The sequence below is a fragment of the Mustela erminea genome, chromosome 19 (assembly GCF_009829155.1).
Source record: "Mustela erminea isolate mMusErm1 chromosome 19, mMusErm1.Pri, whole genome shotgun sequence".
NCBI classification, from domain to species: Eukaryota; Metazoa; Chordata; class Mammalia; order Carnivora; family Mustelidae; genus Mustela; species Mustela erminea.
The window spans coordinates 43,301,049-43,316,697 of NC_045632.1; the positions used below are offsets into that span (position 1 = coordinate 43,301,049).

A 15,649-nucleotide genomic window follows, 5' to 3' on the forward strand; every position below is an offset into this window, starting at 1 on the left:
AGCCTCTAGATAAGCCTGGAATGTCAAATATTTGTTTGGGGGCGGGACCCAACAGCGAAGTAAGGCTCCTCCCCTATCCGCCCGGGAGCGCGCTTGCGCTTGGCGGAGTTGGGCTTTTCCTCCATCCAAGCCTTTGCCTCAAACCCGTGTTCACTCTCAGGGCCTCTCCTAAAACTCTTTTGGCGGGCGGGCCTCTTTGTAGGGCTCCTGTCTGGGCTCCAGCTTCTACAAGACAGTCCGGCGTCACCACCTTGCCATCTGAGCGCTAACTCGATCTTGGTCTCAGCCTTCTGGGAGCCCTCATCCATTGAACCTCCAGACCTTCACACTAGGCCCTTCCGTGTTCTTCCTTCAGCGTGAGTCTCGAGGTCAGGTGTTCACGGAAGCCACCTTTTTGAGGTGACCTCTCCAGTGTGGCACCCCTAGCCATCCTGGCAGCGTGGGGGCAACTCTGCCCACCTCCAACCGCACGACAGTTCCCGATGATTGGACTCTTAAAAAAGTAAATTCTTTAAAATAACGTTAGGGCCCCTGCTTTGCTGAGCTCCTTTACTCATCTTCAGATGGATCCTCCCAGATCACACATATTAATACTAAACAACCCTCACTCCTTTCCCCCAACACTCAAGTAACTTCTAACACAGTAAATCCTTTATTGTCTCCCTACACCACATCCACTGGGAACTCGGGCCCTGGAGGACAGGCTCATCCCCAATGCTTACCACATTGCCTGGCTTGTAGTACTTGCTCAAGACAATGAATGAATGAATGATTGGTTGTCAAAGTGCTTTGCTTTGCATCATGAGCCTTTGGGTATTTTAGTACCCTTCCCTGGGGCTACGGGTCTTTTTCTTCTGGGAGTCTCCATCTGAGCTCTTTCCTCCTCTCCCAACCCATCCCACGTCCTGCATTTTCTCTCAAGGCACCTCCCCCTGTAGTAGGGGGTCGCCACAGTAGTTTGAGATTTCTCGATTTCATTGAGCAGCGTCCCCCATCCTAACCCAGCTACTAGGGTTCATAAATCGTTAATGAATGAATTGGAAATAACATACGTGAAAGGGGTGAACAAGGCTCCAAAGGTCCAGCCCGTAGCGTTTCCCAAAGTGTAATTCAGGTACTCACGGGGAAAGGAAATTGGTCCTGTGAGGCCAGGCCACACAGTCGCCGAATCTGGCGCTCCAGCGGCGAGTACATGAAGGCTGGGGCAGATATAGGTTGGGAATCCTCATGTGAGCCTGGGAGTGTGGCGGGTTATGGGGATCTACCAGGAGTCTAGGAATGGTGTAAAAGCGCCCTCCTCTCTCCCTCCCAGGCCAGAAAATATCCCACTGTGGAAGAGGATTCTCCGCTGGATGCCTTATTGGATCCACTGCGGAGATCCACACTCGCCGCCTCAGGGCCATCCACACCCTCGGCGGCCCGGTGGCCCACAACTCGACCATCTACCGCTACCCTTCCTTATCTCCTGAGCCGCCCGCGTAGTCAGCGCTCTGGGCTCCACCCAGGTTACCCGCTAAGCGCCTTTGCCGAATCTCCGCTGAGTACCCACCAGAGGGCGCAGTGACCCTGTCGCCTGAACCAGGTGCTGGGGGCTGGGAGGAGGAACTTGCCCAGGAGAGCCCAACCTGGGGCAATGCTCCGGGACAGAAGTGAAAAGGGAAGGGCCTTGAGACCGCCTCCCTCTGGTTAGAGCATCTTTACCGCTCCTGGCTTCCTGGGCACAGGCCAAGTTTTTCTTTTTCTTTTCTTTTTTTTTTTTTTGACAGAGAGAGGGAGGGGACACAAACAGGGGTAGTGGGAGAGGGAGAAGCAGGCTTCCCCCTGAGCAGGGAGCTGGATGATGCCAGCTTGATCCCAGGACACTGGGACCATGACCTGAGCGGAAGGCAGACACTCAACGACCGGCCACCCAGGGGCCCCCATAGGCCAAGTTTTTAAGCTTGGTTTTCACGACCTCCAGCCTCTCTGTTCCACTCCCACCCACCATGTGCCCTGGACACACTGTGATTGTTCAGGCCTCCAGGCTGCTGCACATTCTAAGCTCCCTACCTGGAGGCCCCACTCACCTATTCATCCCTTTGTTTTCCTGGCGAATTCCTACTTACTCTTCAAGACCCATCTCAAATAATTCCTCCTCCATGTAACATTCTTTGATGCCTAAGCCAGGTTAGATAACCTGTTCTGGGGGCACCTGGGTGGCTCAGTTGGTTGAGTGTCTGCGTTTGGCTCAGGTTGAGATCCCAGGGTCCTGGGATCGAGCCCCACAGTGGCCACCCTGCTCAGAGGGAGGCCGCTTCTCCCTCTCAGTCTACCTGCATTGTGCCTACTTGTGCTTGAGTGCTATCAAATAAATAAATAAAATCTTAAAAAAAAAAAGAATAAGAGATAACCTGTTCGGTCATGATTTGGCCATTGTTTGGCCTTTCGTGATTCCAGGGAGGCTCTGGCATCAGAGGAATAGGATCCTGATGAACCGAGAGCTTTAGGGAGAATCAGTTGGCCTCCAGATGGGCTCAGCTATGGCTACCAAACCAGCTCAGAAGCTGTGGTCTTGATTTCGTTGCCCTAAGCCCAGGCACCCACCTGGTCCAGACAGGGGAGCTCGGAACTTGTGCAAGCAAGAGGGAATGCAAAGGGCCCAGTGTCACAGAAAAAGGGCAAAAGCTGTTGGCTGGATTCTCATCTGAGGAAGGTAGCCCAACCAGCCTGTGGACCTCTCAGTCCCTGATCTCCTTCTTCAGGTCTGACAAGCACCAACCAGGACTGCATCCTGAAAGTGGGGGAGTGTTAGAGAAGGGGGCGTATCACTCAGTCAATCAATATATGTTCAGCACCTGCTGTGTGCCTGGGACTGTGCCAGTGGTACTTAGTAACCCAAAAGGCAGGTGCACCAGTAGCAGGCAGGTGAAGGGCTTCCTCCTGCATGGATTATATTCCGCTGGGAGTCAGGTAGGGGCTGCTTCAGAGTCAATGGTGTCTGGGCTGAGGCCTAAAGGCAGAACGCAGCTGAATCCCCAAAAATGGGGGCTGCAGAGTGATCCCATGCAACAAGTGCACAGGTCCAGAGTGAGAATGAGGTTGTCCTGTTCTAGGGAGCAAGGAGGCTGTTGAAGGTGGAGATGAGCAACTGAAGAAAAGAGGAAGTGAAAGTTATGGGAAAAGGCCAGAGTCCCCTGCAGGGTCCTCATTCACTGTGAGTGAGATGGGTATGATGCTTGCAGTAGGAGCATCGTGAGTGGGGTTAGGCGGACAGCAAGGGGCTTCATTTAATGTTTAATGGCGTCAACCTGACCCATGGAGAACAGTCCATAGAAATAAGGGCATAAACTGGGACATGAGCAGGGAGGCTACTGTGGGGATGAAAGTAGTTTGGCTTTGGAAAGGTAGACTGGCAAGACTTGGTGACTACTGGGTTGTGGGTTTGAGAATTAGAATAGTATCTAGAATCCAGGATGTGCCCAGGTCTGCAGCCAGGGAGGGATCATGTGGATGACAAAGTCATTATGAGAAGGGGGAGATCCTTATCTTCTGATTCCCTCTCCTCTCCACTTTGTTGGCACAGATCATTGCTGACTAGGCCTTGACATCCTCTCCCTGCAATGCCCATGGTTCCTATCATCTTCTGGGCCTGCGGGACTGGCACACCCTGTGAAGGGCCCATGGTCACCTGAGGCTGCTGGGTTGACAAGACATTCAGACGGGCCACAGTCCAGGGCAGCCCAGGCCATCCTGATGCCTATGCCCCCTCCACTTAACCCTTGACTCTGGACTCCTGCCTGTCCCTAGTACTGGCGAAAGTATCTCTGATCTCCCACTGTGGACCTGTACTAGATTGGTCTTCAGCAACTCCTCTTCTGGGGCCTAGGATGGAGGTGGGGAGGCGGGGGCTTGGGGTCCTTGCTGGGGCCTAAGAGAGATAGCTGGACCTTCAGAGAGTAGTGTACCCCAACCACCAATGTGTTTCCCTGTAAGAACATAGGAGGGGTGGGTCAAGATGGTGAGCTGATTCATCCAGGCTTACTCTGAAAGGCTAGAAAAGGTCAGCGATTGGCCAAGAGGAAGGAAGGAAGGAAGGGGCGTGCCAGAAGTCTTAAGACCAGCTACAGGAGGATCAGGGTGCTGTCTGGCCCTCAGGAGGAAGTATGTGGAAGATCAAGACTTTCAGTCTCCAGACATACTGGTCTCCTTATCCTGGAGTGATCTATGGTGCTGGTCATATTGCCAGCTGTCAAATCTGCCCATTCTGTTTGCCTCTGATTCCTTGATCCGTGTCCTTTCTGGATCCTCAGTTTGCGTGGACTGAGAATGGTAGGTGGAATACAAGGTCAGAACACTTGTCCTGCTCTGCTAGGGAATCTGCCAAATGGGCCATGGCCACAGGGCTGAGGCTGAAACCTACTTTCTCCGGGGCACCAGAACTGCTCAGTCTCGTAGGGTGACTCCATAATGCCCGCAACTAAAACTTTAGGCCAGGCAGCCCTCACACATTGACTCGGCCTTTACCTGTCCCTCCCACCCACATGCTTAATCCCTGGACAGACGCTGGGGAACCGCTGGACCCCTTGCTTGAACCCACGTGCCATCATGGCAGGGTGTGAAGAATTGGTGTGGGGACTGCACAAAGGTCCTGGTCAACTCCCGGTCCCCTAAGACCCAATAACTTTCCGGGACTCACTTCTCCCCTTCTTCCCCTTGCTCTGACCAGAGTGTCTCAGCAGCCGCGAGCACTGGACCCTGAACCCACGCTCTGGCCGACCCGTTCCAGATCCCAGGTCAGGGACGAGCCAGGAATGGGGAATGAGGGCGCGCAGCGTGGACTTTGGGTACCCAAGGATGGGTTGGGTATCCAGCAGCGGCGAGCTGGGTCCCACTAGTCCCGGACTGAACGGAGAAGCCAGACTGAACCCCAATCGATCGATGCGCTCGGCGTGCGGCGCAGTCTAAGGAGCTGGCTTGGGATCCGCAGGGGCGGGGCGGCGAGCTCCAACTGGGAGGGACGTGCCTGGCGGCGAGTCCCTATTGGCAAGTCTTTTGGGGGAGGCGGATTCTGATTGGTCAGGCCCTTGTGGCCGAGTGCGGGCGGCGGGGTTAAGCGCGTCGCCGCCGCCCGGGCCTAGGCGCGAGCACGGAGCGCTGAATCCGCATCTCGGACCTGTAGCGGCGGTCTCACGCAATGGGTCTTAGCGTCTACCTCTACCATGCGACGCTGCTCCCGGGTGGCTTTCTGTTCCTCCTGCTCCTGGCGGACCCGGCGCTCCCGGTCGGACGTCCCCCTCCGGTGGTGCTGGGTGAGGCTTGGGTCCAGTCGTGGGTCCGTGTGTTTGTGTGTCTTGCAGGACGGGCTGCGGGGGCGGGGAGAGGAGCTATCTTCTCGGTCTGCATCTGCTCCTAGCACGAGGCCGGGAAGCATATGACTGTCTGTCTTGTCACCTGGATCTGTTCGTCCACCTCCCGCCATGCTGGGCGCGGGTGTGGTCAACCTCTGCTCACCTTCCCCTGTAGAATATGGGATAAGTGAGAAGGCTACGGTACAGTTATCCTACAGTACCCCTGTCTACGTCAGTCCCAAGCGTTGCCTTGCTTTATGCCCATTTTTTTTTTTTAGCTGGAGAGACCGAGGTCCTTTGGCCCCACTCCTGAGCCTTGGTGGGAGCTTGGGTGTTCTCTTGGTCCCAGGGTCCTCACTGTTGGTCTGGGCATGGCTAGGAGGCTGTCTTTCTGGACCCCCAATGGCTGTGAACAGATGTGAGGAAACATGCTTGTACTCTTAATCCTGCTAGACCAGTTTAGAGTGGGCTATATTGGGATTAGATGATCTCCCCTGCCTATTCCTTCCTTGGTCCTGGGCCCTGCAACTATGCAGGAGCCTCAGTGTTTCCTTGTGGTGGTGGACATGGAAAGACTTCTGTCTTGGGGGCCTTGGATGCTTCATTCAAGTATTGAGTTGGTGGCCAGCCAGGACTCCTAAAGGCAGAGACATTCCTAAGGTATATGTTAAATACCTAATCTGCTGCAGCATGACCCCCATGCTCTTTCTTCTTCTTCTTTTTTTAAAGATTTTATTTATTTATTTGACAGACAGAGATCACAAGTAGGCAGAGAGGCAAGCAGAGAGAGAGGAGGAAGTAGGCTCCCCGCCACACAGATAGCCGGATGTGGGGCTGGATCCCAGGACCCTGGGATCATGACCTGAGCCAAAAGCAGAGCTTAATGACTATGCCACCCAGATGCCCCCAGAGTCACAGAATCCTAATCTGCCTAGCTTCTGAGAGAGTGAAGGTGTTGGCATAAAACCTGGGAAACCCCAGTGGTCAGCAGAAGAGCTGTTCCTGTGCATAGAGCAGGGACCTGACCTTGGCTATCAGAGGATCAGCACCCAGGGGTGACCATCCAGGTGAGACCTAAATTGGTGATAGAGGAAGCAGAGACCAGAGAAGTGATACAAAAGAATTGGGCAGGAGGAGACTGTAACAAGCCATTTCTACCCCCCTCAGCCTCAGTCTCCTCATCTGTAAAGTGGGCATAGTAAGGACATTCTCTCCCAGTGTTATTTGAGGTGAAGGGTACATAGATATCTCTTGTCCTAGATTTAAGCAAAAAGGGGCTTAAGAAATGACCACTGCTATTTTTAGAGGCCACACAGCCTGTCCAGGACAAGGGGCATTCAGGCACAGCAAATCTGGTGGCTTCCTCTTTTAGCCAATTCCTTTTTGATGGAGACAATGACCAAGATCTCTGCACTGTCACGCTGAAGACTCCCCACTTCTGCATCTGTATTATTAAGGGAGGTGAAGGCAGGTGCCTCCCCTGCCTCCCATGGTTTCGCTGAGGGCACTGTGAGATGATGTACAGGGAAGGCATGCCCTCTTCAGGGCTAGGTTCGTAGAGCCCAGAGAATGCTCAGGAGAGCCAAGAGCTGGTTGTTCACTTGGTGATCATGGATTCTAAATGAGGATGTGCTTGGGAGGTGTCAAGGGCATGGCATGTAGAAACAGGTGAGGCCTGAAAGGTCAGTGGGAACAAATATTCTGAGTAGGGCCGTAATATTGGGCAGTGAAGCTGCGGGGATGGGTTTGAGTGTCACGAGGGCCCCAGGGTTCTGTGTAGACTAGGCTCTGTGCAGCTGGTCTGTTGACCAGCTTGGGCATAGAGAAGTTATCCTTGGGCCAGGGCACACCCACCCCTACAGAGCAATGGCTGGAATGGTGTGATGTTTCAAGGTAGCCATCTCTGCCACGGGGTCCAGGTGTGCTGAGAGGCTAGGGCTCTCCAGATGGTCTGGTCCCTGAAACCTTACTGGGCTCCCAGTAGGCTGGCAGCTGCCTGTGTTCATTGCCCCCCTCCACAAGCTTGTCCTGGAATGCCTTCCCTGGATTCAGTTTTGGTTGGTTAAGTGGCCCAGGGTTTTGTCTTCTTTCCCTCTCCTTCTTTGAGTGAACAAGGCCTTCCTCTGTAGCCTGGAACAGCTGTGGGTTGAAGGCCTTTGGGTTCAAGCCTCAGGGGTCCCCAGCCTGCCAGGTCCAGGGCCTCATGCGTGCTCTGTCTCTCTCTGCAGTGCCCGGCGATTTGGGCAACCAGCTGGAGGCAAAGCTAGACAAGCCAACGGTTGTGCACTACCTCTGCTCCAAGAGGACGGACAGCTACTTCACACTCTGGCTCAACCTCGAACTGCTGCTGCCTGTCATCATTGACTGCTGGATTGACAATATCAGGTGGGGGCTGGAGCACAGATGAGGTGCTGCTCACCGACCCAGCCTGGAGAAATCTCTAGAACCTGTTTTTGTCTCAGCCCCTCTCAGCAGACCCTGACGTCACTGACCTCTTGCCCTTCTCATTTCCTCAGGCTGATTGGCACCAACTCTGCACCCTCCCAGACAGAACTTTTTCTGTTTCCTGCAGCTCTTGTCCCTACCTCTCCAGTTTATGCCGTGTAATTCACACCTTGTGTGTGAATGCCTGTTTTTTGTTTTTTGTTTTTTAAGATTTTATTTGGGCGCCTGGGTGGTTCAGTTGGTTAAGAGTCTGCCTTTGGCTCAGGTCATGATCTCAGGGTCCTGGGATCGAGCCCCACATCAGGCTCCCTGCTTAGGAAGTCTGCTTCTCTCTCTCCCTCTGCCCCTCCCCTTGCTCCTTCTCTCTCTTACTCGCTCACTGGCTCTATCAAAAAATCTCTTCACCTGACTCACAGTCTCGAGATACAGGTCCCATGCTTCACCAACTGAACCGGCCAGGCGCCCACTTACATGTAGATTCTATGCTCCAGCCCCTATGTATAGTCTCAACATGGCTGTACCCTTTCCCTTGCCTCTGAGTTGGCCACTGGCCCCTCAGCTTCTTGTTCCTCTTGGGATATACCAGGTCTCTGTGTCTTTGTACATACGGTTCTTTGAGCCCGGAATCTACCTCTGCACCCTTTCCCTTATAAATTCCTTCCCATTCACTCTTTTTTTTTTTTTTTTTTAAAGATTATTTATTTATTTATTTATTTGACAGAGAGAGATCACAAGTAGGCAGAGAGGCAGGCAGAGAAAGAGAGAGGAGGAAGCAGGCTCCCTGCTGAGCAGAGAGCCCTATGCGGGACTCGATTCCAGGACCCTGAGATAGTGACCTGAGCCGAAGGCAGCGGCTTAACCCACTGAGCCACCCCGGTGCCCCCCCATTCACTCTTTAAAACCTGAGCCTGGTCCTTCTGAAAAGTTTCCCTTGCCACTCCCCAGAGCTCTTAACCTTTCCTTCCTCCAGGCCACATGCCTGTTTCCTTTCATCCTTATCAGGTGCCATAACTTTGCTTCCAAGGATGTTTCCCCGCTAATAAGATGATAATGTTTTGGAAATTACTGCTTATGGAATACAGGCACTGTCCATATTACATACTTTCATTTAGTCTTACAGCAATCCTCTGAGATGGGTACTGTTTTCAGATGAGGAAATCTGGAAACTCAAAAAGCGTTACAAGGTTGCCTTGGGTCACTCAACTAATAAGTGGCAGAAGCAAGATGTAAACCCAGATTGCGTGACCCTGAGCTAAGACCCAGCTCCCTGAAGGGAGAACTTGTATCTTGTTTATCTTTGTAAACATACAGCCCAGAACACAATTGGTGCTCAATAAATGTTGGAACTGAATGGAGTTTCACAAACTAATTTTTTTTCCTGGGGACATACTGGCTCATTCTCCAGGTGTTTTGCCTTTCCTAGTTGTTTGTTTATGACACATGCTTTGTTGACTTTTTCCTCTTCTGTACATGATCAGGTTATTTCTAGGCTGTTGATCTGCAAATCTATTTTTATACCAGAGACGTGGTCTCAGGTACTGCCAATGGGCGTTTCGGGCTGATACTGAGAGGGGCTTATCAACCTTCGTGGACATCTGACCTGTTTAGAGCTGCTTTGGCTTTGTAGAAAGTTTTCTCCACTTTGCTGAGTGGCCACTGGGTTCATTGACAAGTTGCCCTAGAGAAAATGGGCTCCCAGGACCTATTATTTGGGTCAAAGTTGGTATCTTGTCAGCTTTCTGTGGCTGATCTCAGGGGATTAGAACTCAGGGCCATCAAGGATTACAGGTCTAGCCTGTGTTTTCTTTTCTCTCTTTTTCTTTTTTTTTTAAAGATTTTATTTATTTATTTGACAGAGGGAGACACAGTGAGAGAGGGAACACAAGCAGGGGAATGGGAAAGGGAGAAGCAGGCCTCTTGCAGAGCAGGGTGCCTAATGTGGGACTCGATCCCTGGACCCTGGAATCATGACCCGAGCCAAAGGCAGTCGCTTAAAGACTGAGCCACCCAGACACCCCTAGCCTGTGTTTTCTTGGGCACCTTTTTCTGCTTGATAGCAGGGAGGCCAGAACAGAGTTCCTGGTCTAGCACAAAGCTTTCCTCCTGTCTCCCACCACCCTGTCCTGTCGTTCTTGCAGGCCTTGTTTGTTTCTCCACGTAGCAGCCACAGGTGTTTAGGCCCGGAGGTGGGGCTTTCTCTGTTTGGTTCTGTTGTGTGTTACACTTACCCTCTCCTTTGCCCTGTGACGTTTTGTGGTGGGTGGGAGGAGCTGAATCTGCAGAGATGGGGCAGTGGGTGCGTGCAAAGTTAGGCTGCCTGCCTTTTGGGTCAAGTGTGATGTGGATGGCAGAGCCAGGCCTCGCACTTCCCTTTCCTAGCCAAATCCAAGAGCTGCATTCTGAGGTGGATGACACCGAGAAGAAACTATCGCTTTGACAAGCGTCCTTGGATCAATCTTCGGAATGGGTCTTGGTTGGGGTCCTCAGGTGGATGCGGTTCCTCTGATCTGTGCTGCATAAACTTGTTTTGTTACTTTTTGGTCTCCCCTATAACTTCCTGCCAAATGTGAGGACAGTAAGGGATATGGCTCAGGATCCAGGGCAGTATTAGGACACACCAGGTTCAGTGTCACCTCTGGATCACTAGCTCAATGTCCTCCCCTGACAGGCTGGTCTACAACAGTACGTCCCGGGCCACCCAGTTCCCAGATGGTGTGGATGTACGCGTCCCTGGCTTTGGGAAGACTTTTTCACTAGAGTTCCTGGACCCCAGCAAAAGCAGTGTGGGTATGTAGCCCTTGCTCATGGCCTCCAGGAAATGGGGCTGGAAGTTCTGCTATATTCCTGGAGTGGGAGAAGTGCTCTTTGTTTGAAAGGGTAGCCTGTAAACTGTCTCTAGCCACTGAGTCTTACAGTGTTCCCTTGGGGATCTTTCTACAGTAGCTGTCCCAGTCTCCTTGTTGGGCGTGGCGTGGGGGGTTAGCACTGCCTGTCCTCTCTCTAATTCCCATACATTACTGTCTACAGGTTCCTATTTCCATACCATGGTAGAAAGCCTTGTGGACTGGGGCTACACACGGGGTGAGGATGTCCGGGGGGCCCCCTATGACTGGCGCCGAGCCCCAAGTAAGTGGTTACTTTTGCTTCCTCCCTGACGTCTTGGGGGGTGGGGATGAGGAGGTCACAGTCACCATAGGCCCTGGACTCTCCCCTCCCCTGGGCCCTTTTATGTCTAGCCTAGCAATCACAGCTGTCACCCTTAGTCAGTCTGTCCTATCCTTCCCCGTTCCTCCCCCCAGGATTTCTGGGCCTCTGAGCCCTGGGGAGAGAGAATGAGGTTGAGGAGGAGAAAAGGAGCTCCTAGGTTTCCTCCCATCTTGGGAAAGAAGACCATTCCCCCTTGGATTTCAGCATTTTCACCACCCACCTAGTCTTGTATCTGGCCTGAAGAACATTTAGTGGTTCAGGCCCCAGGACCCTTCCTTCCTGACTACTGCCTGGCTCTGGCCTACAGATGAAAACGGGCCCTACTTCCTGGCCCTCCGGGAGATGATCGAGGAGATGCACCAGCTGTATGGGGGCCCTGTGGTGCTGGTTGCCCACAGCATGGGCAACATGTACACACTCTACTTTCTGCAGCGACAGCCACAGGCCTGGAAGAACAAGTATATTCGTGCGTTTGTGGCACTGGGTGCGCCCTGGGGGGGCGTGGCCAAGACTTGGCGTGTCCTGGCCTCAGGTAAGACCCTGCCAGACCTAGCAAGTATGGGGGGGTGGGCGGGGCTGCTGATGTCAGGGATGGTGTTCTCTCTTTCCTTCAGCAATGTCCTCCCTGGCCACTTTGTGTCTCTTCTCTTGGGTGAGGATCCTTCTTTCTCCAGAGTCATATGCTTTTCCAACCATCTTTTTTTCCAAAAGAGAACCTAACACTTTCCAAAAGGGAACCTAACAATTTCGTCCCACTAGGTGATGGCCTTGGTTATCCGTGTAAATTTTTTTTTTTTTCCAGTGTGTCCAGGCAGTGGCACAACTGTTGGTCACACAGGCACTTGCTTGTGCCTATGTCTTCACACATACACTGTGCTCTGGCCTGGCTGGCCTAACTCAGTCTGACCCCAAGTTCTTTGGGGGAGCCTTCCCTTTCTTCCTTTCCACCTTTGGCCCACAGAAGGAAAGCTGGGCTACAGTTTCCTGTTTATGAGTTAGACCTCCATCTGTGGCAGTGGGGAGCCTTTGTGGGTAACACAGGGAGGAAGCAGGTGCAGATTTCTTTGGGCTTCCTTGTCTGGCAGTGGGGAAAGCTGCCACCTCCTTCCCTAATCCTCCCCAGTTCACCTGCCTGTTTATGACTGTCACCGTGCTAGCTGTAGCCGTGGGGCTTTCCTCCCTCCCTCTGCTAGGACGGGGGTGAACCCATGGCCCCTTACTTTAGGAGCCACAGGCCGCAGCTGTGCTCAGCATGTGAGGAGCTTTCTTCCTCATATCATCAGCACTGCCTGACCTACTTGTTGGTCAACTGATAGTTGCCATCACGTGAGACCCAGTGCCTCTCCCGGTAGTGACGCTGGATTGGCTGGACGATGAATCCAGATATAGAGAGGACTCATAGCCACCTACTCTGTCCAGCCTGGACCTGAAAGGACAGATGGAGGCATGCCTGAGTCTGAGACAGGAGCTGTGGTGGGGCTCGGGTTCCGGCCTTTCCGAGCCTCCCTGTGAATCCCTTTAGAGCTGTGCCTCAGGTTCTGGGAAACTGTTCTGTCAGGCCTTGACAGGGGTGTGGTAGTCATGGACTAGCTAGGGGCTTCCTTTTCCTCAGGGGTCCTACAGCCAGAACCCCACAAGAGCGGAAGGCCTCTGGTCAGTCAGAAAGGTGCAGGGATGGGTGGCTGTGGGCCCTGAATAGATCACATGACCCCTGTTAACAAGTTCCAGCTCACTCCCCAGAGGCCTCACCGGCTGTGTTGCTGGCATTCCTGTGTGAGAAAGCTGCTCGTTCTGCCTGCAGCCTCCCCTCCTGCCTCGACTCCTGCTGGCCTGGTTGCCTGGGCCAGTGACAGGCAAATGAGTGGAATACGACCGGGGTGGCTGGCGGCAGGCCTGAGACTGAGCCTGGGAAAAGGGAAACATGTTCATAACTCAGTGTAAGAAAAGAAAAAGGAATGTGTCTCTGGGCTGCCAACGTGCTGACTGACCTTCAGCAAGGTCAGTGCCCACAAGTGGTGACAAGTGCTCAGTGGAGGGTACCGTTTACACAATGAATCACCTCGTGGGTATGTGCTGCCTAAATCCCTGGTGACGAAGTGCAGAAGGAAAGAAACAAATCACGCTCACATGCTTCCCAGATAGAGCAGAAATAAGGGGAACACGGGAGTTATAATGCGGATGAGTTATAATGGAGGCGCGGGATTGCTGACTCGGCCCCTCCTGGGGGGCCCCGCCATAGAGGTGCTGGCTGCACCGTGCTCCCCAGCCAGTGCGCATGTCTGAGCACAGATTGAGCGAGCCCTTTCCCTGCAGGAGACAACAATCGGATCCCAGTCATCGGGCCCCTGAAGATCCGGGAGCAGCAGCGGTCTGCCGTCTCCACCAGCTGGCTGCTGCCCTACAACTACACCTGGTCATCTGGGAAGATCTTCGTGCACACCCCCACAACCAACTACACGCTGCGGGACTATCGCCGCTTCTTCCAGGACATCAGCTTCAAAGATGGGTGGCTCATGCGGCAGGACACGGAGGGGCTGGTTGAAGCCACAGTGCCTCCTGGCGTGCCGCTGCACTGCCTCTACGGCACCGGTGTCCCCACGCCAGACTCCTTCTACTACGAGAGCTTCCCGGACCGTGATCCCAAAATCTGCTTTGGTGACGGCGATGGCACCGTGAACTTGCAGAGTGCCCTGCAGTGCCAGGCCTGGCGCGGACGCCAGGAGCAGCAAGTGTCGTTGCAGGCGCTGCCAGGCAGCGAGCACATAGAGATGCTGGCCAATGCCACCACCTTGGCCTACCTGAAACGTGTGCTCCTTGGGCCCTGATCCCCGTGCCAGGCAGGGCTGTGGGATGGTGTGGCCATAGCTGCTTCTCTTGTCCTCCGGGGCTCTCGTGGCCCATGAGTGGCGTGGTCTGTGACTGACTGCCTAAGGTCCTCAGTCTTGGGTTGTGACACGTCTGCCACTGGGAAGTGCTGTTTCTTATCCTTCCTCTGTGGGAGGGAAGAAGGAAGAAATAGTCTGGCCTCACTTGAGGGATCCTTGCTGGAAAGAATGCTGCTGCTGATGGGATTGCTGTGACCTCAGGACTGGTTCCGCAGGGCGGATCGTCTGGCACCTGGCCCCAATCCCGAACTCAGGGGCCATTTGTTCCTCATACCCCTGTGGCCTTTTCACATTCTCCCACCAGGCCCTGGTCCCTCAGTCTTCCTGTGAGGGATAGTACTGAGCTGTGGTCCCTGTCCCTAAAGGTCCCAGGGATGGGCTTCTGGTCCCTACGGTGATCTTCCCACAAACTGGCCACAGGTAGGCTTGCTACTGGCTGTGAGTGGCCTATGGCCTTGTTGCTCAACAGCTTGACTGTGGCTTTCTGGAGAGCCTGGTTCCTCCTGCAGGCAGGGGCAGGTTCTGTTCTCCGTGGTTCCCAGGTCCTGGGACATTCACTCCTACCTCCCTTACCTCCAAGAGCAGCCTAGCTCAGGACTGGGCAGCAGGGGGCCCTCCATTTCTTGGGGGCTCTGTCCCTGGAGCCTTGGTCCCCTTGGTTGGGCTGTTACCCACAGTATTGATGGTTCCCTTTGCCCTGGGACTGTGGTTCAGGGATGAGAGCAGGGCTCAGTCCCATGGCCTTTTAGGTACTCATGAAGAAAACTCAAGGAAGCAGCTAAGGCCATTCAGAGCTACCCTGAGCTGCCCTCTTGTTAACCCCACCACCCCATTAGCACCCTGCCCTAGGGTTTTTCTAGCACCCAGGTGGGCTGGCACAGGGCTGAGAAGAGGTAGGGCTCTTACCCATCTTGCCTATCACCTACTCCCACCAGATAGCTCAGTGGTGTTTAGTCTGCAGAGACTAGCCCAGAAACTTGAGTGGGCCCCTGAGAGAGCCAGGTGGCTTGGGGCTCCCCTGGGAGTTTTCTGTCTGTTCCAGAGGTGCTTCGCGGATCTTCCTATAATAGCAGGGATGGATGGAAAGTCTGAATCTGCCTTGGGGACAGTCATCTCCAAGTGGGCAAGTGGCTATAGGCCAAGACTGGAGTCTGGCCTCTAGGATACGACCCCAGAGTCACAGTCAGGCTGGACCGTGCTGCTCTCCCACCAGGTTTCGGTGGAGCTGGATTTTCTCTTTTGGGAACATACCCAACTTCTCTCTCTCCTTTTATTCCTGGGTGGTGGGCTCCTCATGGAGTTCTAAGCAGGCTGTACCTTGATTCTGGCAATAAAAATATTCTGGATGCTGTAAAGTACCCTGGCTGAAGCTCTGTTCTGAGCATGAGAGGAGGGAGGTAGTGGAGTGGTGAAGGGGATAAAGAGGCAGGTAGTCAGGGGCTAGACCTTTCCTGAAGCCTTGATGGGTTCTCTTAGCACCAAGGAAAGCATGGGTTCTGTGCATCTATTCGGGCTTTATCCTCCTGCTCCATCTCCTGGAGTCTGCTTCCTCTGCTGGGATTAAGAACCAGGACCTGAAACATTCCCATTGGGATGTGGCTCCTGCCTTCCCTCTGTTCGCCCCACGTGCTCCCATAGAGCTGGGGGCAGTCCTGCAGGTCACCCTGGCTGGACTCTGCTTCCCAGCCTTTTTGTCCTCTCTCAACTTTAAGGTCTCAGCATCTTTTGATCTTAGAGTTCTTCTTAAGACACAACCCATCTACTTCGTTTCTTCAGATTATCTGC

At 53.6% G+C, this 15,649-nt stretch overlaps 1 protein-coding gene across 3 annotated transcripts; it reads left to right on the forward strand.

Annotated features, from left to right (window-relative positions):
• Positions 1-1,482: 1,482 nt before the first annotated feature.
• PLA2G15 (phospholipase A2 group XV) lies at positions 1,483-15,220 on the forward strand. Of its 3 annotated transcripts, none has more exons than XM_032325759.1 (6): positions 1,483-1,582; positions 7,556-7,712; positions 10,441-10,559; positions 10,800-10,898; positions 11,287-11,511; positions 13,293-15,220. In XM_032325759.1, the coding sequence occupies exons 4-6, from the start codon at positions 10,817-10,819 to the stop codon at positions 13,802-13,804; spliced, it is 819 nt and encodes a 272-aa protein (XP_032181650.1). In that variant the 5' UTR covers positions 1,483-1,582; positions 7,556-7,712; positions 10,441-10,559; positions 10,800-10,816; the 3' UTR covers positions 13,805-15,220. The 3 variants fall into 3 exon arrangements, with proteins under 3 accessions (XP_032181650.1, XP_032181651.1, XP_032181649.1); XM_032325760.1 differs by lacking the exon at positions 1,483-1,582 and adding an exon at positions 5,058-5,288 and having other exon boundaries at positions 11,412-11,511; positions 13,293-13,625; XM_032325758.1 differs by lacking the exon at positions 1,483-1,582 and adding an exon at positions 5,061-5,288.
• The last annotated feature ends 429 nt before the right edge of the window (positions 15,221-15,649 follow it).